The sequence below is a fragment of the Salvelinus alpinus genome, chromosome 33, assembly GCF_045679555.1.
Source record: "Salvelinus alpinus chromosome 33, SLU_Salpinus.1, whole genome shotgun sequence".
Taxonomy (NCBI): Eukaryota; Metazoa; Chordata; class Actinopteri; order Salmoniformes; family Salmonidae; genus Salvelinus; species Salvelinus alpinus.
Genome location: NC_092118.1, coordinates 28,551,820 through 28,579,251, shown reverse-complemented (window position 1 = coordinate 28,579,251; position 27,432 = coordinate 28,551,820). Strand labels below are relative to the sequence as shown.

General features: G+C 44.5%; 1 protein-coding gene across 4 annotated transcripts; it reads right to left on the bottom strand.

The window, feature by feature from the left end:
- Positions 1–1,005: 1,005 nt before the first annotated feature.
- LOC139562915 (epithelial splicing regulatory protein 2-like) lies at positions 1,006–27,177 on the bottom strand. 4 transcript variants are annotated; one of them, XM_071381077.1, is made up of 17 exons: positions 27,023–27,177; positions 26,699–26,851; positions 26,077–26,205; positions 19,825–19,938; positions 13,241–13,355; positions 13,042–13,143; positions 12,623–12,677; positions 11,958–12,068; positions 11,665–11,797; positions 11,403–11,445; positions 10,527–10,828; positions 9,620–9,847; positions 9,232–9,430; positions 7,839–8,043; positions 7,180–7,375; positions 4,838–4,843; positions 1,006–2,547 (listed from the first exon to the last, which is right to left on the bottom strand). In XM_071381077.1, exons 2-17 carry the CDS (start codon positions 26,828–26,830, stop codon positions 2,389–2,391), a joined length of 2,229 nt encoding a protein of 742 aa, XP_071237178.1. In that variant the 5' UTR covers positions 26,831–26,851; positions 27,023–27,177; the 3' UTR covers positions 1,006–2,388. The 4 variants fall into 4 exon arrangements, with proteins under 4 accessions (XP_071237178.1, XP_071237175.1, XP_071237176.1 ...); XM_071381074.1 differs by lacking the exon at positions 4,838–4,843 and adding an exon at positions 3,079–3,178; XM_071381075.1 differs by lacking the exons at positions 1,006–2,547; positions 4,838–4,843 and adding exons at positions 2,557–2,884; positions 3,079–3,178.
- Positions 27,178–27,432: the final 255 nt, after the last annotated feature.

Here is a 27,432-nt window from a genome sequence, read left to right as displayed (position 1 = left end):
CAGGTCAAGACCCTGGTGAGGACGACGAGCACGCAGATGAGTTTCTGATAGTTTATGCAGAAATTCTTCCGTTGTGCAAATCCAGTTTATCAGCAGTCCGGGTGGCTGGTTTAAGATGATTCCGTAGGTGAAGAAGCTGGGGGTGGAGGTCCTAGACTGGCTTGTTTACACATGATCTGCGGTTGTGAGGCCGGTTGGACGTACTACCAAATTCTCTAAAATGACGTTGGTGGCTTATGGTAGAGAAATTAACATTCCTGCAGTCAGCATGTCAATTGCACGCTCCCTCAAAACTTGAGGCATCAATGCCATTGTGTCGTGGACATTTTAGAGTCGCCTTTTGTCCCCAGTACAAGGTGCACCTGTGTAATGATCATGCTCTTTAATCAGCTTCTTGATCTGCCACACCTGTCAGGTGGATGGATTATCTTGGCAAAGGAGAAATGCTCACTGACGGGGATGTAAACATATGTGCACAAAATTGGAGAAATAAGCATTTTGTGCATATGGAAAATGTCTGATCTTTTATTTCAGCTCATGGGACCAACACTTTACATGTTTATATTTTTGTTCAGTGTAATTAAATTGGTAGTGTGGGAGGAATGATGATGATCCTGAAGAGATCACCGATAGACAAATCACTTTATTATGCAGGGCCTCATTTTGTTGGAGTCATCCATACCTACACTGGAATATACATGTAGAATTTACTGGATCAGCCTTTCAAATAGCCTACTAATAGGGATTACTAGGAGACCTTATTTAGGAACGTGTATGTGCCATTAACGATCCGAGACATCTTTTGCGCCACAAGTTGTCCAATTCAATCCAGTGTAAAAATACACGTTGCATTATGCCATACATTAAAAAAAAGTTACTAGTTGTCAATAAGCACACCATCCACCATGTCACAGACTACTGTATATTGGCCTCGTCTAAAACGTCTGACGTCGATAGAATTTAATTGATACAGTTCAGAACAAATTAAGGCAATTTAAACACTGGGGCAATAAAGTTTAATTTATTCAAACAGTTATATACACATACAGTAGTTAAATTCATACAAGTCAAGTCTCAAACTTGCTTAAAAGAAACAAAAAATGTTTCCATCAGCCACCAGAGGTCAGCCAAGCCACAGAGGGGGCTGCTATTGCACTCTGGGTAATATAGGCACAGCGAAAATGAGAAAACAGACACTAGTGTTCTCAGCAGCCCAGTCACAGGAACAACTCATTCGGCGTTATACATATATATTTTTATTTCATTTGAATTTTTTTTTACACAGTTTGACAGTCCAAAAACAAGGGAGAATGGAAAGCATGCTGCAGAAGACGGTTTTCTATAAAATATAGTCTGGAAGAAAACAGAGATGGCACAGAGATCTACTCTCTTTAGGGATAAAGGATATTGCTTAAAGATCATGTAGACACACAGCCAACTCTTTTCACATTTAAATAAATCTAAATTTTAGGAAGAGTTTTTGGGGGATTAAACAAACAAAATCAATATTTGTCATGCTAGTATACTACAGAACTAAATGAGACTTCGGCTACTTGAGCCTTAGCCTACTCTGTAACAAAGAGAGTACTTGGACATATTATTGGACATACAGCCCACAAATGCTTTCACAGCAGAAACAAACACTTACACAAGTAGCTGTCATTAAGCTCAGCATCCAGCATGTTACTGTGGCTCTCACTACTGTACATAGTGGCCTTGTCTTTTCTAGTTTTAGAAAAGGGAGTAGTGGAAGGAGCGTCTGATTTCCCTTCTATCCAGTACAGTAGTAGTTTCAGTTCCAATCAGTCTATATGGCTCTTATCTATTATTACACTGTACAGCCCAGCATTGGAAGGCACATAATTTACAACTAACATGCATACAGTACATAGTTTTTGCAGACATGCACACGGTAGGCTACATACAGTAGTGTTTTCAGACTGACAAACCAGACACAGGGGAATAGGGATTTTGAAGGTATGAACATCTCATATAGTGGGGCTGTAGTGGTCATTTAGCTAAAACAAGGGGAGAAGTGGTTTCATGCTTTAGGTGAGTGGTACATTTCATTGGCATCGTCAGTGGCTGTTATGGAAGTATTCACACAAGGCACTTTGTGCCAGACACACAGGAAGGAGGATGTGCATCATATATAAATATGTATACAACCTAGTGCTGTGGGGAGAGGTGTCTGTCAGTCTGTGTATGAATGTTGAGAGGGAGTTTGAGAAAGAGGCTAAGAGGGAGGAGAGTCGGCAGATTGTTTTTGGGGAGGTGTGTGTGTGTGTATCAGTAGTGGAGGGAGAGGAAGTGACAAGGAGGGAGAAGCGGAATCAGCGGTTGCGGTCCTCGACTCCTCCCTCCATGGTCGCGGTCAGCTGGTCGAGGTCAGTCGCAGCACACCAGCAGACGGACGGGGAGACCAGACAGGGGGTGGTTGGCGCGCTCGGCCACGGCCCGCCTGGCTGACTCCTCGCTGGGGAAGGTGATGAGGGCCTCGCCGCTACGCTGGCCGCTGAAGTTGTACAACAGGAGTACGGCATCCGGCTGGAGGCAACAAACCACAGGAGATGGAGGAGAGATGAAAAGAGTTGTGGAGCGAGAGAGAGAGGGGATAGAAACCACACCGCTCAGTCATTAGCACCATCCCAACACCAGAGGGCCACAATCTGGCAAAAGAGAAGAGATCCTGCACTGATCAACCCAGTAGAGTTGGATGAGTCAGACGAGAAACCACAGGTTTTGCATTTCCTTCTAATGCATGCTTCCCTTTAGAAGAGCTACAGTCCAAAAGCAATCCCCTGATCAGTCTGTGGGAGCAGGTTAGCAATGTGTTAATCAACTCAGAAAGAACACCACTAGGTTAGCACACTCAGGTCAAGGGCTAGATGGATGAGGAGAGGAAGGCAGAGAGTGAGCGAGGAAGAGGAGAGGAAGGGAGAGAGCGAGGAGGAGAAGAGGAGAAACAGAAAGAGTCACTCTGGAGCACACTGTTGATTTGACGTTAGGCACTTGGACCGGCAGGCAGACGGGGACCATGTGAGGTACAGGGTAGGCTGGTTGAGGGTGGTAACTTACCTAAGTCTCCCTACAGACAGAGCCACTCTTTGGGCTGGATCAGACTCCTGGTCTGTCCCTGACTCATCTGAACCATGCTGCTGTAGTCTTCAGGAGAGTACTACAGTGTAATGAGGTTCACAGTCAGACAGGGGGACTTAGTAGAGCATTATATACACACACATAGCACATAAATACACCACAAGTCCCCAACAACCCACCTATAAACTGTAATTTGAACATACATACAGTTGAAGTCGGAAGTTTACATACACCTTCGCCAAATACATTTAAAACTCAGTTTCACAATTCCTGACATTTAATCCAAGTAAAAATTCCCATCTTAGGTCAGTTAGGATCACCACTATTTTAATAAATGTGAAATATCAGAATAATAGGAGAGAGAATTTATTTCAGCTTTTATTTCTTTCATCACATTCCCAGTGGGTCAGAAGTTTACATGCACTCTATTAGTATTTGGTAGCATTGTCTTTAAATTGTTTAACTTGGGTCAAACATTTTGGGTAGCCTTCCACAAGCTTCCCACAATAAGTTGGGTGAATTTTGGCCCATTCCTCCTGACAGAGCTGGTGTAACTGAGTCAGGTTTGTAGGCCTCCTTGCTCGCACACACAGTTCTGCCCACAAATGTTCTTGAGGTCAGGGCTTTGTGACGGCCACTCCAATACCTTGACGTCCTTATTTGTTGCCATTTTTCCACAACTTTGGAAGTATGCTTGGGGTCATTGTCCATTTGGAAGACCCAAGCTTTAATTTCCTGACTGATGTCTTGAGATGTTGCTTCAATATATCCACGTAATTTTACTTCCTCATGATGCCATCTATTTTGTGAAGTGCACCAGTCCCTCCTGCAGCAAAGCACTCCCGCAACATGATACTGCCACCCCCGTGCTTCACAGTTGGGATGGTGTCCTTCAGCTTGCAAGCTTCCTCCTTTTTCCTCCAAACATAACGATGGTCATTATGGCCAAACAGTTCCATTTTTGTTTCATCAGACCACAAAACAATCTGTGGTCCCCATGTGCAGTTGCAAACCGTAGTCTGGCTTTTTTATGGCGGTTTTGGAGCAGTGGCGTCTTCCTTGCTGAGCAGTCTTTCAAGTCATGTCGATATAGGACTCGTTTAACTGTGGATATAGATACTTTTGTACCTGTTCCCTCCAGCAACTTCACAAGGTCCTTTGCTGTTGTTCTAGGATTGATTTGCACTTTTCGCACCAAAGTACGTTCATCTCTAGGAGAAAGAACGCGTCTCCTTCCTGAGCGGTATGACGGCTGCGTGGTCCCATGGTGTTTATACTTGCGTACTATTGTTTGTACAGATGAACATGGTACCTTCAGGCGTTTGGAAATTCTTCCCAAGGATGACCCAGACTTGTGGTCTACAAAAAAAAAATCTGATTTCTTTTGATTTTCCCATGATGTCAAGCAAAGAGGCACTGAGTTTGAAAGTAGGCCTTGAAATACATCCACAGGCTAAATTATGTCAACTGGAGGTGTACCTATCAGAAGCTTCTAAAGCCATGACATCATTTTCCAAGCTGTTTAAAGGCATAGTCAACTTAGTGTATGTAAACCTCTGACCCACTGGAATTGTGATACAGTGAATTAATCTGTCTGTAAACAATGGTTGGAAAAATTACTTGTGTCATGCACAAAGTAGATGTCATAACCGACTTGTTAACAAACTATAGTTTTGGCAAGAAATTTGTGGAGTGGTTGAAAAACGAGTTAATGACTCCAACCTAAGTGTATGTAAACTTCCAACTTCAACTGTACATGCATACACTACAAGTGTAATGTAAGACACCAATCCACCACTCAGAACAGTTTCTCACCCAAACTGAGTGCTCAGTCAGACAGCAAGTTTCTAATTGATCCAGATAGCAGAAACCAGGGGATAACCAGTCAGGATGAGATTACAATGGTTTAGCCAAGAGTCAGGACTGAACTCAGCAACATTCTCTCTTTAGCATATACACAAACGGTGTGTAGGACTGTAAAGCCCTACAGTAACTGGTCAGGTGTTCTCACATGCTGGGAGCTTAGAGTTAACCCCGAGGAACACACACACACACAACATTAAAAACCAGCAGAACATTTTCTAAACAAACCTTTAAGAGCACAAAGAGACCCAAACATTTAACAAAAACACCTCAGTCCCATCCCTGCATCCTCAGGCTTGAACACCTAATACACCTGCCCAACCAGCCCAGTCAGTCACAGTACTGTGAGAGTTCAGTTCATACCTCCTCTGTAGACTCACTCCGCCTACTCAGCCAGTCAGCCAATGAGGGAGAAGCAAGAGAAGGGGAGAGCACAAGTGCACACGTCCCTTATTGAATATGCTGCAGTGCTGAACCATGGTTTGTGTTGCAGTAAAGCATTCTGGGAGCTAATATGAGCACACTGACTGTTCAATTCTGAATGATGGGTTTACCTACAAGCTTGTAGTTAAACATAAAGCTGGTTTTGTCATGAGGTGGGGGAATTATACAAATATGCTATTATTGAATAAGAAGGGTTTGGACAGTTTGTCCAGGTATTTCTTCATTTGTGTGTATTGTTTTATATTACTGCACTGTTGGAGCTAGAAACATAAGCATTTCACTGCACCCGTGATAACATCTGCAAATTGTGTACGCGACCAATAACATTTTATGTAACACAAGTCATACAATGTACCGACAGTAGAGTCCTACACTGGTCAGTTCTGGAGCCGCACCCGCCCCAAACCAATTCAGAGCCCCATCTGACATCAGATTTTTCTCCTCAACCTGATCCACCTGCATAGAATTGCCTATAGCTGACAAAACCTTTACATTCAATATTGTTTAGATAACCAAATAGTTGAATTGAAACAATTCCAAGAATCTAATATAGGCTGCAATAATACATTTATAGGCTATAGCCTACTCAAACTTTAACCAGAGCACCGGTTTAAACTTGATATGGCTGCGTATGGTCCAAATGAACGAAAGCCTGAATTAACGTAATAATTAACTGATAAACAGAATTGGCCCATCTTAAACAAATACCTGCTGTATAGCCATGCCATCTACCGGGTTGTTGTCCTGGTCCACAATGACTCGTGCAGCACCTGTTTCCACTATGGTGTATTTCATAACCTTTTTATTTCTCCAGTTAGGCCTACATTAGCCATTTTCACGTGAGCTAGGCTAGCCAGGGAAAGTACACTTGGCAACGTACATGGGGGGATAAAACACAAGTTTAAGCACCACACAATGGACAGTTCCCTGATCCACTGCGTGCATGGCTGGTAGCCTACATGTAAGCTCCAGGGTTTGTAAAAAAATATATTATCTTGATTTAAAATGCTTCCGACCAGCAAAATAATTGTTCTGAATCGCGAGCCAACCCGTGGGTTGAAATAACTTTTTCATTGCACCCGCTAGCTGATTTTTTTTGCAGGTCAACCGCGGGGAGCTGACCAGATGCAGGACTCTAACCGACAGCTCCTAAACCCTGTAAAACTAGCAGAACATCCTGCTTTGCTACCGTCTGTCACACAGGCACAAACATATACCCACATCAGACAGAAGATGTATTTTTACAGGTAACATACCACAAGGCAATGTTTATATGAGCCCCTTTCAAACAGCCCCTTATTTCCAGCACATTTGCAGATATACTCCTTTTATACATGTCAGTGAGTAACTGGCATATTGGGAGGGATGTTGTTAAACCATGGGGCTGTTTGAATTTCAAATTAGGGAGGTGTTAAAACAATGGAATTGTTCATGAATTTACCTGACAAAAGCAGAGAACCAATCACACAGACCCCAATACCTGTATTTTGGTTACATCATCTGTGAACATGCAGGAATCGTGGCTTTTCATTTGCCATGTTTTTTACCCCTACAAAAAAGCTGGCATGGAAAAACTGTGGGATCTTTGTACAAAACAAAGAGTGGCAAAGAAATCAACCAAGACACATTAAACTGCAATGGAGTTTGAGTAGTTGGACTGGGGAGACTGGAACTAAGGAGACTGGGGTAGAGGGAGGGAGGGAGGGACTGTTTTAGGGGACTATGGAGGGAAAAGGAGAGGTTAGTAGTGGGGGTCATATTGAAGGTTCTGACCTGGTATCCCTGGAAGAAGCTGAGGATGTCTTTGACCCCGGCGTTGTAGGGCAGACCCTGCATCCTAACTAGAGCGCCGTGCTGGGGCATCATGGGAGAGGCAACGTGGCCTTGGGCATGGGGCTGCTGGGCCGCTAACGCTACTGACCCTGGAGGAGACGCAAAGTAGCTCATCGTGGAGGGAGAGACTGGGGGGCTAGAGCGAGAGAGAAACACATTCATTTGTCTTTCTTTGGAAGCAAGTGTACATTATTCAGAAGATGTTCAGGTGTCAAAATCAATACCCAACATGGCACTTTGAACTGCATACATACATGAAACACACATGACAAAAGAGGATGTACAGTTCATATTGACAAAACCCTAGAGGGAAATGGTAGTGTGCAGTGTAGTTCACACTAACCTGGGGTAGTGTGCAGTGTAGTTCACACTAACCTGGGGTAGTGTGCAGTGTAGTTCACACTAACCTGGGGTAGTGTGCAGTGTAGTTCACACTAACCTGGGGTAGTGTGCAGTGTAGTTCACACTAACCTGGGGTAGTGTGCAGTGTAGTTCACACTAACCTGGGGTAGTGTGCAGTGTAGTTCACACTAACCTGGGGTAGTGTGCAGTGTAGCTCACACTAACCTGGGGTAGTGTGCAGTGTAGCTCACACTAACCTGGGGTAGTATGCAGTGTAGTTCATGTTCATGTTCATGTAGAGCTGTGCAGGGTGGTGCTGTGGGGGGTAGTAGGCCAGGGTGGGGTGGGGGCTGTGTGGGGGCTGGGGTGTTCTGGGGGTGGCCAGTAGGGGGGGCTGGTACAGAGCAGCCTCAGAGAGCATGGCAGGTGAAGGGAACGCAGCATAGGCCGGAGGAGCCAGACCTGGGGAGAGGACAGAGAGCGAAGTTCAGAATCTCAGATACAGTAACATACAACTACACAGGAACATTGGATCCTTATCATAACCTCCATATTATTACACCATCATGCCTAAGCCTGCACTTCAAACATCACGCTGAACCATCACACAGCTCCCAGCAGCATACAACATCAATCCAATTTATGTATAAAGCCCTTTTTACATAAGCAGTTGTCCCCAAGTGCTTATACAGAAACCCAGCCTAAAACCCCAAAGAGCAAGCAACGCAGAAGCATGGTCGCTAGGAAAAACTCTAGTTTTTCATATGATTGATAAGACTATGTTAGTCACATAAAAGCCTCAAGGTAGTATTCTACTCAGTTGCTCCAGTTCTGTCCTTGGTGTTACCCTAACCCTACAACATAAACACAGTGAGGGATGGAGGGAGGTAGTACATTTACACACAAACAGGCTGTATGGGTCTGTTGCCACATTGACACAAAACACAGTCAGATGACCTTGTGGGCTGAGGGTGGGTTTGCAGGTACACTCCCCAAACCAATCTGGCAACTCAAGTGACCTTGTTGGGCTGAAGGCGCTGAGTGACCTTGTGGGGATGAGCGTTCCCAGGTACACTCTGCTACCAACCTGGCAACCCGAGTGAGTGACTGCCATAACTCCAGGTCAAGCCAGTGAGATTAGTTGTCAAACATGAGGTTGAATAAATGGAAAAAAAGTCAACAGCAAACAGAAACAGCCATTTGAGCAACTGCTCTCAAAGTGTGGCCATCAGAATTCACAACAGCCAATAGCCACACCAAGAGTGTGCACTGCCTTCTAGTGATATGATAAGCAGGAATCTAATCTCTATAGCAACAGGGCACAAATAGAACAAAGTACACTGGGATAGATAGACACACGCACTTTAACCATGTGTATGCAAACAAACCCTTCAGAGTTTTAATGGGTGTGTTACAACTAATATGGAGGGCATAATTACTACAGCTAACCCTGCCTGTGTAATATGTTCCCTGAACAAACCATTAAAAACGGCATTACCCTGACTGAAACCGTTTTAATAATGAACAAGCACTTCTGAAAGCTACTTCCACTGTCCTGTTGTCCTTGCTACATATTCTCCTGTTTACGTGATAAGTTCTGAAACATCAATGGGACATGCAGTGATTCAGCGAGGTCTATTATGGACTTACAGGGTAGTTTGCAGGGTGGAGGGGACAGGCCGCTGCGGTTGAGTGTTCCTCCCATCAGGACGAAGCTCATCTCCTCAGTAGAACACTGGAACACCTCCACATAGCGGTCCTTCATCATCTTCTTGTGGCACTTCTGGGCCACCATGAACGCCCTGTCAGCTGACCTCATCTGAATGAAGGCATCACCTGAGGGACGACCCTGGAGAGGAGAGGGAGGTTAGAGATGAGAATGATGCTCTGATGGAAGGGTTAGGGTGGGAACTTTGGTCGCATCTCAATATAGTGTAGAGCTGCTTCCGAATCCTCGGCTTGTACCCATCACTTCATCTACACTAAGTATTTAATATAAGACGGGTGAAAGTACCGTGGCGTGTGTGTGTACCAGTACCTGTTGGTTGAGCACCATATGAACTCCATGTGGTTTAATATCAATAGTGTGTTCTCCCATGAACTCCAGTATATCCTCTATAGCAGCGGTGTAGGGTAGACCTCGCAGACGGACACAGTCCCGCGTGCTGCCAGTTGCCAGGTAGGGGGGCGTGGCCAAGACCGGCATGGGGACCATGGAAGAGGGCAGCGTGGAGATCAGAGGGGTGGACATGTAACGGTTCAGGACCTAAGAGGGCAGAGGTCAAAAGGTCAGACGACAAAGTCGGCACTGACTTCATTAGATTGCTGTGTTTCTCTGTGGTGTTTCTCTGTGGTGTTGAGTCATGTTGACAGTCATTTACAAGAGGCTGTAATAGTCAAAGAAACAACTCTGGTGTCACAACATGAGCACCATCCTCCAGCAAACTGATTCATGGGGACCACATTCTATGCTGTGTCACGTATAGTTCTTCAACTTTAGTCATGTCTTACGCTATAAAGACAATAGTCATTGCACAACAAATTAAAATAAGAGAACTGGTTAAATATGGAGAAAGAGGTTCATCTCCAGTAGTCCTCCTTTCTAAAGAAATGATCTCAAGTGACAGGCAGTGCCTAGAACACTGTAGGACCTCAACTGTACTTTCAAACGCTCTATGCATCTCTACCTCAGTGACTGTCTACTAGAATGTAACTGTTGCACCTTGGCTGCAGTACAAGAGAATAGCTTGATGCATCTCTGATAGTAGTTTAAGTAGTAAAGAAACCCCATTGAGCCCCTAGATGCCATACCTGTTGGACCTCACCTGCAGTACTTATGAACAGCTCTACATTCTACCTGTTGGACCTCAGCAGTGCGTCTGAACAGCTCTACCTCATAGTGACTGTCTACTACACCTATAAACAGTGACTGTGATGTGTTTTACCTGTTGGACCTCCGCTGCAGTGCTTCTGAACAGCTCAATGTATCTCTTGCCCAGGATCTGCTTGTGTTTCTTCAGGGCGTTCAGAGCGTACTCCTCACAGGAGAACAGGACGAAGGCGTCGCCTGTGGGCCGCCCGTCAGGGTACTTTACGAAGAGTAGGCCGTCGCTGGCGTCCGTCACGGGGCTGTCGGCCCCCAGGAAGGTCAACACGTCCTGGGGAGAGGCGGTGAAGGGAAGACCCCTCATCCTGATGATCACCTGGTTCTCCTTGGACAGGAACTGGGCCACCTCGTTGGACGTGCCTACAGTCACACAGAGGGAGAGGAAACATAGTTAACTATAAGTGAGAAGTAAGACCTTTAGCTAATTACTTGGTCCCTTTAACATGCAAATTATTGTTGCTTATTGTCACTAATAAATAAAATGATAGACCGCATTACATCACTTTAAAATACAAGAGTAGACATTAAAACAAGAGCAGTGAGTCAGAGTCTAGGGCAAACAGTATCTGCTGAAAGTCCAATGTCTTGACAGATATTATATTATTGATCTCCAGTCGACTGGCTAGAGTCCACAGACAGACACTAGTCTCCCCCCTGCTCTCTCTCCTGTATCAGCTCTGCTCTTTGTCTATTCACGCCCCCTTTGTATGGCCCTGAGCTGGGCCTTTCACTGGCCGCCGGGAGGATGAGGTGAGACACTGTGGGCCAGGGGTAAAGTTACCTTCCTCCAATTAGCCTCTGAGGGGTGAGGGTGAGGCTCACAAAGCACCCTTCATTCCCCCAGGATAAGCCAGACAACCGGAGCGGTACAGGGCGGAGGAACAGGGAGAGTCCCTCTAGTCAAGGGAAGGGGAAAAAAAGTCTGAAATCTGACCTCCAGCGATCTTGAGGAATTCCTCTCCTGTGGCTTTGTATACCTGTGAGGATGAGAGGAGACTTTTATCAACTCCAAATGGCCTTTCATCTGACCAATGCAACATGCATTGTGCTACAGTTGGAAAGCATGACTGTTTTTTCCTCTGAAACCGTATTGGCTGCATAGCTGATGCTGTAACGGTATTGGATCCATTAGTGATGCAACAGCATTAGTATGGCTGTGTTAGATGTAGGGGCTGCTGTGTTATACGGATGCTGACCTCAATGTATCTGCTGCCCATGTGGTGTTTGTGTCTCTCCAGGGCCAGATCTCTGTGCTCCTGGTCGATGAACCGAACCAGGGCTTCACCGTTCCTCCTGCCCTGGGCGTTCAGACAGAGGGCCACACCACCCCTAGAATTACACAGGGAGAGGTTGGAGGAAAGATCAGAACAATTTGACCCTCTATGGAGACGAAGCTGCATGTACAACTTCCTGTGGGTATTAGTCGCCAATTCTCAGTGGAACCGTGGCTTAATCACATGACACACACAGTCATGTTTTGGTAACATACTTGGCGATGTTGAGGCCCTTGAAGAAGCGGGCGATGTCCTGGTCAGAGGATTGCCATGGCAACCCCCTGGCTCTGATCACTGTCTCACTGTCCACTGGTTCGGTCTTACTGCTGCAGGGGACAAACCAGAGGGGCACAGTCAACATGGGGAATGGTGTTTAACGGTTACACACTAAACTCAATGCTGCATGAGACAGAGAGAAAGTAATGTTCAGAAACTCTTGAAGACAATGTAAATGGCCTTGAATAGTACTTCTATATTGTTCAAAACCAAAGTGTTTCAGTAAGTTGTCTTCGTCAGAGACATGGTAAAAATGGGGACTTATGCAGTTTAACAGTCTACTTCACACTACTCTAACACGGCAACACACATGCCAGGGGTTGTCAGGGCAATGGGTATCAGACACCGTAGTGGGATTTGTGTCGTGCTATTGGATAGCCAGTTAAGGACTTAATGGCAAAGTTGGAGTGGTTTAATGACACGCTTGTGGTTTCCCTTGTTGCTGTAATCAATGCTATGAGCCTGGCTCTGAACATGGGAGGGACGGTTGGTTAGGCTTCAACTACAGTAAACACTAAACAACAGGTTTAGTATAGAGACGTGGCCAGACAACCTCATGGTTGAGTGAGGTAACATTAAGTCGATGCACTGAGAATATACATACCATGCTCCCGATTCAAGCTTGTACTTCACAGCTTCAAAGCATGAGAATTTGTGGTCTGCAAGAGATTCAAACACTAATTTACAATATGGATCAAACTTCTATCCACATTTACAATCAAAAGGACCATACTGATAAAAAATGACTTCACATTAGGCTTGACATTGGATCCGCCAACAGAAGCCAATCGACTTCACTTATATTCAGACTGAACAATACAACACATGTTGTTTTTAAGTGTTGCTCCACGCTGCCAAGTTGTTTCATGCTCAACAGGTTTGGCCTGCAACTTCAGCAGCATTCCTGTTAGCCACCTAGCGTAGAGAGATTGACAGGGCTGTGGGGTGGCCAGGTGGGACTGGCACAGACAGAGAGCAGGGGGAAATGCGATAGCAAAAGAGGAGAGAGATGTATAGACTTACTGTATGGCTCAGCCAGGATGTGCAGGGAGAGCTGGACCATACACCTCACCTCCTTCAGCCCCATCACCTGCTCTGACAGGGGAAGTTCTGGGATGCACACATCTACACACATGTAAGGATGTTTTATCAGTCATTTATATAAGTAATAGGAACATCAAAAGTGTTGACTGAAATTACATTTCATCTGACTCCGACTTACATTCTAGGATAGAGGGCAGCGTTAGGTCCTGGACCTGTCCAGCATTGGGACAACATTTGTGAAACTCTTTCCTCACATCCACAAAGGAGTAGAAACACTCCGGCAGGACCAGGTTCTGAAACAGACACACAACAGGTAGGTCAGTCATTAGTCCATTCAACATTCACTGAATAGTAGCGTACTCTGTAGACAGACCTCATGAAAAGAAGGGATAATAGGAGTGATGCAATGAAGGAGGGAGCCAGGAATAGGTGGCATATAGAGGTGAACAAAGAGGGGATGAGATAAAGCGGGGGGGAAAAAAGAGGACATGACGCAATCTATGGATGATTGTGTGGATAGCTAGCATTCCTGTGCAGAATATGACGTTACTGCTCAACACAAGCACAGGAGAAATACTGCTAACTGTGACCCAGGAATTACAACTTACACACGTGGCTAAAAGGTCAAATGTAAAGAACATACACAAACAAATACCAAAGACTCATTATCTGGACTGATTTATAGCATTGTGCCTACATCACCTGAACAAAGTCCAAGAGAATGATAAACATAATACCTTTTCCATATATATACACTCACACGACCGTTCAAAAGTTTGGGGTCACTTAGAAATGTCCGCGTTTTTGAAAGCACATTTTTTGTCCATTAAAATAACAAATTGATCAGAAATACAGTGTAGACATTGTTAACGTTGTAAATGACTATTGTAGCTGGAAATGGCTGTTTCTAAAACTAGACACTAATGCACTTGTCCTCTTGCTCAGTTGTGCACCGGGGCCTCCCACTTTTTCTATTCTGGTCTGTCAAGGGAGTAGTACACAGCGTTGTACGAGATCTTCAGTATATTCTTTTTCTGAGAAAGGAAGGCTATTCCATGCAAGAAACTGATGAGTTTTAGAAGAAAGTTATTTGTTTCTGGCCATTTGAGCCCGTCATCGAACCCACAAATGCTGATGCTCCAGATACTGAACTAGTCTAAAGAAGTCCAGTTTTATTGCTTCTTTAAAATCAGGACAACAGTTTTCAGCTGTGCTAACATAATTGCAAAAGGGTTTTCTAATGATCGAATTAGCCTTTTAAAATGATAAACTTGGACTAGCTAACACAACGTGCCATTGGAACACAGGAGTGATGGTTGCTGATAATGGGCCTCTGTACGCCTAAGAAGATATTCCTTTTTTTCTTCAGCCGTTTCCAGCTACAATAGTTATTTACAACATTAAAAATGTCTACACTGCATGTCTGATCAATTAGATTTTATTAGACAAAATTAAACGAAAAAGGCGCTTTTCTTTCAAAAACAAGGAAATTTAAGTGACTCCAAACTTTTGAACGGTAGTGTGTGTGTGTGCATGTATGTACATATGAAGTCAGAAGTTTACATACACCTTAGCCAAATACATTTACACTCAGTTTCACAATTTCTGACATTTAATCCTGGTAAAAATGTGCTGTATTAGGTCAGTTAGGATCACCACTTTATTTTAAGAACGTGAAATGTCAGAATAATTGTAGATGATTTAATTCAGCTTTTATTTCTTTCATCACATTCCCAGTGGGTCAGAAGTTTACATACACTCAATTAGTATTTGGTAGCATTGCTTTTAAATTGTTTAACTTGGGTCAAATGTTTTGAGTAGCCTTCCACAAGCTTCCCACAATAAGTTGTGAATTTTGGCCCATTCCTCCTGATAGAGCTGGTGTAACTGAGTCAGGTTTGTAGGATCCTTGCTTACACACGCTTTTTCAGTTCTGCCCAAAAAAATTCTATAGGATTGCGGTCAGGGCTTTGTGATGGCCACTCCAATACCTTGACTTTGTTGTCCTTAAGCCATTTTGCCAACTTTGGAAGTATGCTTGGGGTCATTGTCCATTTGGAAAAGCCATTTGCGACCAAGCTTAAACTTCCTGACTGATGTCTTGAGATGTTGCTTCAATATATCCACATCATTTTCCTTTCCTCATGATGCCATCTATTTTGTGAAGTGCACCAGTCCCTCCTGCAGCAAAGCATCCCCACAAAATGATGCTGCCACCCCCATGCTTCACGGTTGGGATGGTGTTCTTTGGCTTGCAAGCCTCTCCCTTTCTCCTCCAAACATAACGATGGTCATTATAGCCAAACAGTTCTATTTTTGTTTCATCAGACCAGAGGATATTTCTCCAAAAAGAATGATCTTTGTCCCCATGTGCAGTTGCAAACTGTAGTCTGTCTGTTTTATGGTGGTTTTGGAGCAGTGGCTTCTTCCTTGCTGAGCAGCCTTTCAGGTCAGGTCGATATAGGACTCGTTTAACTGTGGATATAGATACTTTTGTACCCGTTTCCTCCAGCATCTTCACAAGGTCCTTTGCTGTTGTTCTAGGATTGATTTGCACTTTTCGCACCAAAGTACATTCATCTCTAGGAGACAGAACGCATCTCCTTCCTAAGCGCTATGACAGCTGCGTTGTCCCATGGTGTTTATACTTGCGTACTATTGTTTGTACAGATGAATGTGGTACCTTCAGGCATTTGGAAATTTCTCCCAAGGATGAACCAGACTTGAAGGTCTACAATTTCTTTTTCTGAGGTCTTGGCTGATTAATTTCCCCATGATGTCAAGCACAGAGGCACTAAGTTTGAAGGTAGGCCTTGAAATCCATCCACAAGTCTAACTTCCGGCGCCGAAAAGAGATGGCCGCCTCGCTTCGCGTTCCTTGGAAAATATGCAGTATTTTGTTTTTTTATGTGTTATTTCTTACATCGGTACCCCAGGTAATCTTAGGTTTCATTACATACAGTCGGGAGGAACTACTGAATATACGATTAACGTCAACTCATCATCGTTCCTACCAGGAATATGACTTTCCCGAAACGGATCCAGTGTTTTGCCTTCCACCCAATACAATGGATCTGATCCCAGCCGGCGACCCTGTGCGACGCCGAAAAAGGGGCAAACGAGGCGGTCTCGTGGTCAGGCTTCGGAGACGGGCACATCGCGCTCCACTCCCTAGCATACTACTTGCCAATGTCCAGTCTCTTGACAATAAGGTTGATGAAATCCGAGCACGGGTAGCATTCCAGAGAGACATCAGGGATTGCAACGTGCTCTGCTTCACGGAAACATGGCTAACTCAAGGGACGCTAACGGAGTCGGTGCAGCCAGCTGGTTTCTTCATGCATCGCGCCGACAGAAACAAACATCTTTCCGGTAAGAAGAGGGGCGGGGGGGTATGCCTTATGATTAACGAGAAGTGGTGTGATCATCATAACAACACACAGGAACTCAAGTCATTCTGTTCACCTGATCTAGAACTCCTCACAATCAAATGTCGACCGCATTATCTACCAAGGGAATTCTCTTCAATCATAATCACAGCCGTATATATTCCCCCCCAAGCAGACACATCGATGGCCCTGAACGAACTTTATCTGACTCTTTGTAAACTGGAAACCACACACCCTGAGGCTGCATTCATCGTAGCTGGGGATTTTAACAAGGCTAATCTAAAAACAAAACTCCCTAAATTCTATCAGCATATCGATTGTGCTACCAGGGCTGGGAAAACCCTAGATCATTGTTATACTAATTTCCGCGACGCATATAAGGCCCTCCCCCGCCCCCCTTTCGGAAAAGCTGACCACGACTCCATTTTGTTGATTCCAGCCTACAAACAGAAACTCAAACAACAAGCTCCCGCGCTCAGGTCTGTTCAACGCTGGTCCGACCAATCTGAATCCACGCTTCAAGACTGCTTCGATCACGCGGATTGGAATATGTTCCGCATCGCGTCCAACAACAATATTGACGAATATGCTGATTCGGTGAGCGAGTTCATTAGGAAGTGCATTGACGATGTCGTACCCACAGCAACGATTAAAACATTCCCAAACCAGAAACCGTGGATTGACGGCAGCATTCGCGTGAAACTGAAAGCGCGAACCACTGCTTTTAACCAGGGCAAGGTGACCGGAAGCATGACCGAATACAAACAGTGTAGCTATTCTCTCCGCAAGGCAATCAAACAGGCTAAGTCCCAGTACAGAGACAAAATCGAGTCGCAATTCAACAGCTCAGACACAAGAGGTATGTGGCAGGGTCTACAGTCAATCACGGATTACAAAAAGAAAACCAGCCCCGTCGCGGACCAGGATGTCTTGCTCCCAGACAGGCTAAACAACTTTTTTGCCCGCTTTGAGGACAATACAGTGCCACTGACACGGCCCCCTACCAAAACCTGCGGGCTCTCCTTCACTGCAGCCGAGGTGAGTAAAACATTTAAACGTGTTAACCCTCGCAAGGCTGCAGGCCCAGACGGCATTCCCAGCCGCGTCCTCAGAGCATGCGCAGACCAGCTGGCTGGTGTGTTTACGGACATATTCAATCAATCCTTATCCCAGTCTGCTGTTCCCACATGCTTCAAGAGGGCCACCATTGTTCCTGTTCCCAAGAAAGCTAAGGTAACTGAGCTAAACGACTACCGCCCCGTAGCACTCACTTCCGTCATCATGAAGTGCTTTGAGAGACTAGTCAAGGACCATATCACCTCCACCCTACCGGACACCCTAGACCCACTCCAATTTGCTTACCGACCCAATAGGTCCACAGATGACGCAATCGCAACCACACTGCACACTGCCCTAACCCATCTGGACAAGAGGAATACCCATGTGAGAATGCTGTTCATCGATTACAGCTCAGCATTTAACACCATAGTACCCTCCAAACTCGTCATCAAGCTCGAGACCCTGGGTCTCGACCCCGCCCTGTGCAACTGGGTCCTGGACTTCCTGACGGGCCGCCCCCAGGTGGTGAGGGTAGGTAACAACATCTCCACCCCGCTGATCCTCAACACTGGGGCCCCACAAGGGTGCGTTCTGAGCCCTCTCCTGTACTCCCTGTTCACCCACGACTGCGTGGCCATGCACGCCTCCAACTCAATCATCAAGTTTGCGGATGACACTACAGTGGTAGGCTTGATTACCAACAACGACGAGACGGCCTACAGGGAGGAGGTGAGGGCCCTCGGAGTGTGGTGTCAGGAAAATAACCTCACACTCAACGTCAACAAAACAAAGGAGATGATTGTGGACTTCAGGAAACAGCAGAGGGAGCACCCCCCTATCCACATCGACGGGTCAGTAGTGGAGAAGGTGGAAAGTTTTAAGTTCCTCGGTGTACACATCACGGACAAACTGAATTGGTCCACCCACACAGACAGCGTTGTGAAGAAGGCGCAGCAGCGCCTCTTCAACCTCAGGAGGCTGAAGAAATTTGGCTTGTCACATAAAGCACTCACAAACTTCTACAGATGCACAATCGAGAGCATCCTGTCGGGCTGTATCACCGCCTGGTACGGCAACTGCTCCGCCCACAACCGTAAGGCTCTCCAGAGGGTAGTGAGGTCTGCAGAACGCATCACCAGGGGCAAACTACCTGCCCTCCAGGACACCTACACCACCCGATGTCACAGGAAGGCCATAAAGATCATCAAGGACAACAACCACCCAAGCCACTGCCTGTTCACCCCGCTATCATCCAGAAGGCGAGGTCAGTACAGGTGCATCAAAGCAGGGACCGAGAGACTGAAAAACAGCTTCTATCTCAAGGCCATCAGACTGTTAAACAGCCACCACTAACATTTAGCGGCCGCTGCCAACATACTGACTCAACTCCAGCCACTTTAAAAATGGGAATTGATGGAAATTATGTAAAAATGTACCACTAGCCACTTTAAACAATGCCACTTAATATAATGTTTACATACCCTACATTACCCATCTCATATGTATATACTGTACTCTATATCATCTACTGCATCTTGCCATCTTTATGTAATACATGTACCACTAGCCACTTTAAACTATGCCACTTTATGTTTACATACCCTACAGTACTCATCTCATATGTATATACCGTACTCTATACCATCTACTGCATCTGCCATGCCGTTCTGTACCACCACTCATTCATATATCTTTATGTACATATTCTTTATCCCTTTACACTTGTGTGTGTGTGTAAGGTAGTAGTTGTGGAATTGTCAGGTTAGATTACTTGTTGGTTATTACTGCATTGTCGGAACTAGAAGCACAAGCATTTCGCTACACTCGCATTAACATCTGCTAACCATGTGTATGTGACTAATAAAATTTGATTTGATTTGAAGTACACCTTCAATTTACTCAAATTATGTCAATTAGCCTATCAGAAGCTTCTAAAGCCATGACATAATTTTCTGAAATTTTCCAAGTTGTTTAAAGGCACAGTCAACTTACAATATGTAAACTTCTGACCCACTGGAATTGTGATAGTGAATTATAAGTGAAATAATCTGTCTTTAAACAATTGTTGTAAAAATTACTTGTGTCATGCACAAAGTAGATGTCCTAACTGACTTGCCAAAACTATAGTTTGTGGAGTGGTTGAAAAACGAGTTTTAATGACTTCAACCTTACCATATGTAAACTTCCGACTTCAACTGTATATGTGGTGGAAATTCCCCTAACTAGGTCAGTAAATAAGGGCAATTATATTTTCTATCAAAATTGCTACATTTTCCCTAAATGGTAGGTTAGAAGATCAAGGGTCACTCAATACCTTCTTGGAGGCCTCAGGGTGAAGGGCCTGTCGTATGACGAGGGGCCCGTCGACACACAGTGTGTAGGAGCTTCTGCCCAGAGCCTTCAACTCCGCTGAGACGGACTGCTGGAACTGTAGGGAGAATTGAGAAAGATACAAGAGGAGAGTTATTGTGAGAACAGACAATGAGTCACACACACAAAACTAAAGTATGACTTTATTTTGTTGGTTATCAGCCAAGTAGCTCCCTGTGGTCTTTTAGAGATCCAGTGTAAACCACTTGTGCCCAGCAGACAAACATGGGAGTGCCAATGTCACCTCTGAAAAACCACAGAGTAACACAGTACTGATTAATTATGCTCTGCTGCAGAAAACTACTAACTACAAAGGTTTTTATGCTTGGTTTGTTTTAAAATAATAGTGCTCAGGGAGTTCTCTCCCAGTGTTTCTAACCTTTAACACTGTAAATAGGCCAAGTCTTTAAGCCTACTGGTAGAAACAAGTTCCCTGAACAGGTAGGTTTGTGTTTTCTGGGGGAAGAACAGGTAGGGAGGTGTCCTGAGATGGACAGATGTGAATTGTTTTTTTCAGGTGTTTGCATAGCAAGGAAGCAGACAAGAGGGATTGTGGTGCTAATCAGCACCTGGAACAAGGAGGATTTCACTTAGCAGTTAGACCAACAGTCACAACCAGACAGGAAATGTGAAAACAACCAACCCCAGCCAGAGAAACCAGCCACTGCTTCGCTTCCTATAAAACACTGTTCGCCAATCACTAGCCCCTATAAAAACACTTACCAAGCCCCACAGCAGGGACTCCCAAATAGGTCTGTGTTTAGTAATAATCATTGAATTTAATGTGGCCCATTACTAGTGTTGTGTAAACTTTACTGGTGTCTTTTAACAGTCAGACATAATACCTCACCATCACCTCAACCAACACACCTCTCCAATTTGCCAGTTAGTGCTGCCAATTGTATTTCTAGCTAGGCTGGCTTCCTTCTTTGAGGATATAGTTTTGGTATCCTGTCTATTGGGGGAGAGTGGGGTAAGTTGAGCCACCCTTGTTTCTAGGAAACCATACACAAAATGTATCATCTGACCAAATATTGAGAAAGAGGTCATAATTTTATTGAGTCTGTGAAGGAAGAAACCACATGGAAAAAGTGGTAAGCAAGTTAAGTCCAAAAAATATATATTTTCACCAAGTCAAATTAATGTATTGTGTTAAGAGGTTTCATTATGCTTGTGTCTAAACCACAGTAGGTAATTTTAAGATTGTTCTATACATCAGTTGGGGTCTCTATAAGCTTCAATATGAGGTCCTAAACCCAGCACGGAAGCGTCTATAACAAATTTGGTTGAGTGTGGTGTACCGCAAGGCAGCTGGCTTAAGCCATTATTGTTTTCACTAATGATATTCCAGTGACCTTTAATAAAGCAAGTGTGTCTATGTACGCAACAGTATATACGTCGGCTGCGACAGTAAAATAAATAACTGACACCCTTAACAGAGAGCTCCAGTCTATGAGCTCAAGTGTTTGTTAGGTGTTAAGCCTGTGTTAAGACAAAAAAGCTCATTTGATTGTGTTGAATGTGTTTTGGAAATAAAGATGGGCATGGTTTTGAAAAAGGTAGTGGTAATACTTCATTCAGTACAAAAATGTGTAGGTGGCTTAACATACCCTGTTCCGTGGCTCAATTTAAGTTGTGCCAAGAAATCACTTTTTGAACAAGTTGTGTTCTCAAAACTGTTTTTATGAATTCTGATACACAACATCCTGAAATATATGTAAATATCTTTGTTAGAAAACTAGATTTCCCTTGACGGACTGATACTGAAAGTAAAAAATTGCTCAATTTAGCCAACATCAAATAGGCAACACTTCTCGAATACTCTTTCCATTTCTAATAAACTATTCACCAATTCGTGGTTTGTTTAGCTACTACTTATCATGTTATCTATCCAGAAGATCTACTGGTCGTTAGTGACTAATTGTCAGTCAGTGAGGCTAATTTCACATGGCCACATACGACATCCAGCCTCCAGACAGTAGGAGTGTGTGGTGCATGTTAGAGCATTCTCCACACAGAGAGCCAGGAGATATATACATGACCTCTCAACAGCTGGCGACTCAACTACCCGAGAGAGGAGCCATGGGTGCTGTTCAGTAGGGCACACCGTAGGAAAATGATTTGCAACGGAAAGCTTAAATCTGTGTCCCCATTGGTCAAGTTCAAACAATACCTCCCAATTTCAAAATGTCTTCGCCCTACTGAACATGACCCCCCGCCTGGCTCTCACTAATCTACACAAGGAGATTTATTTAACTAGGCAAGTCAGTTAAGAACAAATTATTATTATTTTTTTTAATTTATTTATTTTTTACAATGGACAACACCCCGGACAACGCTGGGTCAATTATGCGCCGCCCTATGGGACTGCCAATCATGGCCGAATGTGATACAGCCTGGATTCTAACCAGGGACTGTAGTGACACCTCTTGCACTGAGATGCAGTGCCTTAGACTGCTGCGCCACCCGGGAGTTCAACTTGAGGGAAATAATTATGTTAATGAGGGGCTCTTATTTCAACTCACTTGCCATTACCCACAAACACCATCACACTGGACAAAACAACACTAGGCACCCTATACCATCATATGCATTGTATTGAGACTACAAAAGAGAGATTTGTTGAACCCTTCATTGCATCTATTGTCTACAGCTATCCTGAACCTATCACACCCTAAAAGGGATGAGATGTTTGAGTCCTCGTGGTGACCGGGACCAGGATGCTGGGTTATTGTTGGACAGGTCTGTCTTGCCACATGGAGCTGTGGGATCCCATGCCACTTCAGGGCCTGGTGCACTACATTTCGCCATGCTGTGATAACATCTGGGTTAGGGAAGGACTGATACACACAGGAAGCTCATTGGCTGAGGTGGGCCAGTCAGATAGGGGCCTAAGACTACTGACTGGCTTTCTCTGAAAAGACTGGCTGCCAAGGATCCAGAGGTCAATGAGTCATCTGGGAGCCATGACAGGTGATACACTGTATGTCATAGGGGTATCAACAGATACTGTAATGTATCTGGTAACATCTATGGTATAGAACCCAGTCATTTAAGTAGTCCCATAGATAATAGGACAAATATTAGTCAAGGAAAGTCTCGACTGACACAGTTGAGTATGTGACAAAGAGAGGAACAGACCAAACAGGTTGTGGCGCTGTGGAATTCTAAATTATTCCTCTGTTTCGGTGGGTAGAGCATCATTCTCAGAAGCCATCGGATATTAAACATTCTTCTGTCACCTCAGACACTGACATGCAAATATCTATCACATTTGTTTAGTTACCAAGAACCATCTCCACACACACGTACAAGCAGGAACAGACCAGGATGTGAAGGTAGTTGTGTTCAGCCTAATGCATGGTGGGTGAGGTGTGGTGTTTGTTAGCTCACGGCTGTTTTCACATCTATGCAGCCTCACCTTGCACAACCAGCAGCAGGATTAGGAATTGAAACAAATGGTTTCAAGGAACTAAGCGACACACCCTTTACTCTATCTTCTCTGCCAAACCAGCATACTATTAGAGCAAACATGTCCAACAGGACAGGCCTAACAAAGGAAACAGGTATTGATAAATATACCAACACTAGCAGCAAGGCTGTCAGAATAGGAAATGTCAACATGCAACAAATGAGAACGTGCATAGACGGTCACTGTAATATACCTGACCAGCCAAACCATTGGTTTCATTTTCCCCATTGGGAGGGTGGGTGCTGCACTGTGCCATGGGTGAGTATGAGGTAGGAGTTTACTCGTGAACCTGGCCCCATCTGTGTTTGCTCTGTGGTATAAGCTATAGCTGGTGTGTTTGCATGGTGTTGAGGCTGGACCCATGGAGAGGAGTAGAGCAGGGGTGGTGATGAGGCTCACGATATGGGAGTAGAGAGTACCAGGCAGTACTCATGGCTAGGCCTGTTACAGTCACACCACTGTCCCAAACTTTAGTCATTTTATGACTGGACTGTAGAGATTAGATGTTTACAATCCTGGCTCTGTACAGGATCCTCTGGCTTGTTCTCTACAAGGCACAATGCTGTTGGAGAGCGGGAAGGGAGAAGACCGAGGGAGTGTTTTATTGCCGCTGGCACTTTATCTTTCATTATCTGCTTCTGCTGTGCACCTGCCCCAGTGCCTTCACAACCTGGAACAGGGTGACGCTGCCCCATCTATGAGAGAGACTTAGCAGCACAGAGAGCTGACAAGCTTTGGTTCCGGGTCCCTGGAACAGAGCAAGTCCGAGCCTGTGTACTATCACTGCACTGATCTGAGGCTCTTCACACTCAATACTATACTATAATAATATGTATATGTATACTGGCCCCAATAAGCGAGGGCCTAAGACTGACTGGGGTTCAATAAGTCCAAACCCCAAGTGTCTTCAAGACAAACCCATTGATCTGAGAACAGTTAGAGAAACTACAACAGGATTCTGACTTTTTATTTTTATAAACTCAATCTTAGGGAGAGAAACTTGTTGATATGCTGAATGGAAGGCAGGCTACAAGCCCACAAGGAACAGTAGGTATTTAAAGTCACCCCCCCCCCAATGGAAAGGGTGCAGCCCAGTTCTAATCTCTATCACCATTTTTCTCAGACTGAATAAATCTTTCACCAAAGAAAACAAATCTGCGTCCTTGGCTTGGCTACTCTGGCCTTATGACATTGACAGGTCCACTGAGATATGGTCTCTGCTAGGTTAGTTAGCTATTCCTACCTACAACACCAAAGGCAGTCTCTCCTATGACTCACATTAGCTGAATGTCTCCATTCCTCCACTGACTGCCTGGCTTAAATCAATAGAGACAAATAAATAAACCAAACCTGACCAATGGCAAGAGAAAGTGACCTAGCAGACAGAGGTAAGCCAGTAAAAAATGGATTGTTCTGGTTAATCTTTAAAGGGTCCACAGACTCACAAAACAAATGAATTGGGACGGCTTGCAGGTATAGAAACTCACACTAGAGATGACTTCAGCAATCAGAAATCAGCAGTGAGAGAGCATCTTGCGGTATGGATCTACTCTAAATCTATATTGTGTCACAACAGCAAGAGCACTGTCAAACTCAGGGGCCTTATTGCAAAACGTTGTTGTTGAGGAAGGACTGGTCACTTCAACAAACCTGCTTGTTGCATAGGAGAGGACCACAGCATTGAGTCAGGCAGCGGCTCTAATCATAACCCTAAATCACAAGGAGAGCCTGGTAATATGGGGTTTTCAATTATTGAAATACTGCTGGGGGCGGGGATGGGATTCGGTGTAACTACCTACAGAGTGCATACAAATACTCTCAACACTGCAGACAGAACAGTTGAGAAACACGTTTGGCAACATAAGCCCTTCTTTTGTCAGAACATACCAGGGGAGGTGGAACCTGAAAACACTTCTACATCCTGGTCATCATAAACAGGAACAGACTGCCTTATCTCACAACTACCTGGCCTGAGAATACAGGTGCTGGGCTATGGCCAGGGGTCTCCGTCACTCCCCCACTTTCTCTCTCTCTCCGTCCTCTCTACCCAGGACGGGTATTTCTTTGCATTCCCAGGTAAACATTCAGTTTTCCAGATGTCAGCAGCTCGCATCAGTCTGAGACAAGACTAGACCTGCTTGCCTCCCCGTCCCTACCTCAACCCCACGGCAGTCACTGCTTAAAAAGCAAGCCTACTCAAACCTGCAACTACACTGAGCCGGTCCCAAATGGCACCCTATTCTCATAGGGCTCTGGTCAAAAGTAGTGCACTTAGGGAATTGGGTACCATTTTGGATGCAACTACTCACGGCCTGTCAAAGAGTTTAATAGGCCAAACAGCAGCCAAACCAAGTGGAATAATTTGTAAAGGTCAGATACCTTTCAGGGGTTTCCATTTGTTGAGAAAAATCGACACACCTTGACATTTACCTAAAGCTTCATCATCAAGCTTCATCCTGTTATCTCCCTCAAGGTGGTTGGCGACACAGACCATTTGAATAATGTCAGTCTTATCATGCATGGATGTTTTTGCCAGTTAAAGTTCAGCCATTATCATATTAGAGATTCAATGCTTTGTTCAGCATCTTAAGCTTTTCTTTGGAGTCAGTTTTAAAATATTTAAGTCTGAGAATGCAGGAAAGCAAAGGACAAGACTCCAGATTTGAGTCTTAAATGTTTTAGGGCCTGAACAGGAATCTTCACCAGTAGCCTAATCAGTCTCACCTGTTGCAGAACTTTGTCCAGAGGTTCAGCCTTGTAGAGTTCGTCCACAGACAGTCCAGTCTCCTCTTTACTCTGGTCTGTCAACTCCAAAGAGTCGGGCTTCACAAGACGTCTCTGAAGTTTCCCAACCTGTGAACGGAATCGGTGTTTCACCACGGCATGTGCCACCCATTTTAGTTATAAACTACAGAGTACAGTTTGGTGAAAACGCAACTAATTTCCCAAGTCAGCACTAAACATGACAGGCCAATTTCATGAACTCAGACCATCAAACAAGCAGTTAATTGTCAAACAAAGCAGTTAATTGTCAACGCACAGTTGCCAATGTCAAGGCGTTGACATATAACCAAAAAGGTATGCCTTCTTTCAACCTATATTTAAATTATTTCACTGAAGTTAAATCTGACAGGTGTAGGCTACACACCCATGAGCCTATCGGTTGGATTAGTTGAGGCCCATGCCACTTCTTTTTTTTTAAACTGTGACCTACAAATAATTACAGAACGCGTACCTTTGTTGATTAATATGTCAGCTGTCAAGTTAAAACATGAATCCACTACTTAGACACAAAAACACTAAAAAGTCAAGAAGAAACCTTTACAACGGGTGAGAAAGTCCGTACCTTTTTCTCATGTAGATCCACAATTTGCCACACCAAGAGAATTATTTCCCTCTCATCCGAACCCAGTTTACCCCCATTTGCACCAGCTGTTGCCCCAAAGAACACCACCAGAGTATCACTGTGCGAAGCCATCAGGGACCACAAGGGTAAAAACTACAATTAAAAGCAAAGATGAAATAAAAATAACACGAGGTCCACCTTTTTCCAGTGATAAGAGAAGCAAACAAAAGGTCTGGAAATTCAATTGAAGTCAAGTAAACGAATAGGGGGAAAGAAAGATTATTTTCAAGAGGACACGAAAGAGATTTCGACCAAAGACTCTACCTGATCAAGTACTTGAGCGTGTTCTATCCAGAGATACTGGTTTAACTGGTAAAGAAAATTGGAAAAAAATCCCTGTTTTCTTTCACGCGAACTCCATGACAAGCCCAGAAAAAAAAATTCTGCCTCGCTATTTTTTCTGAGTTACCTGTGTATGATTCAGCCACTTACTTCCAGTCAAGCTCCCAGGGGAGTTGGCCTATTGGCCGCTTGGCGAAGGTGAGGGCGGAACATAGCGCACCAAAACCTATGTAACCTAACTTGATTGGTTTAGCATGTTTGGCGGAAGTAGTAGCAAATAAGAATCCGGCTGTTCATACACCTTTGAAGTAGCACAGCACCTAACGCCTCGATCACACCGACAGTGTCCTTGCGATTTGGCACACCAGAAGTAAGGCTACATTCAAATCAAA

Coding starts and splice junctions, on each gene's coding strand:
- LOC139562915 (XM_071381077.1), bottom strand. CDS start 26,830: ATGGCTTCGCACAGTGATACTCTGGTGGTGTTCTTTGGGGCAACAGCT. Junction 19,939..26,076: donor TGGACAAAGTTCTGCAACAG/GTGAGACTGATT, acceptor TTCTCCCTACAG/TTCCAGCAGTCCGTCTCAGC. Junction 11,446..11,664: donor TGGGCAGCAGATACATTGAG/GTCAGCATCCGT, acceptor TCATCCTCACAG/GTATACAAAGCCACAGGAGA.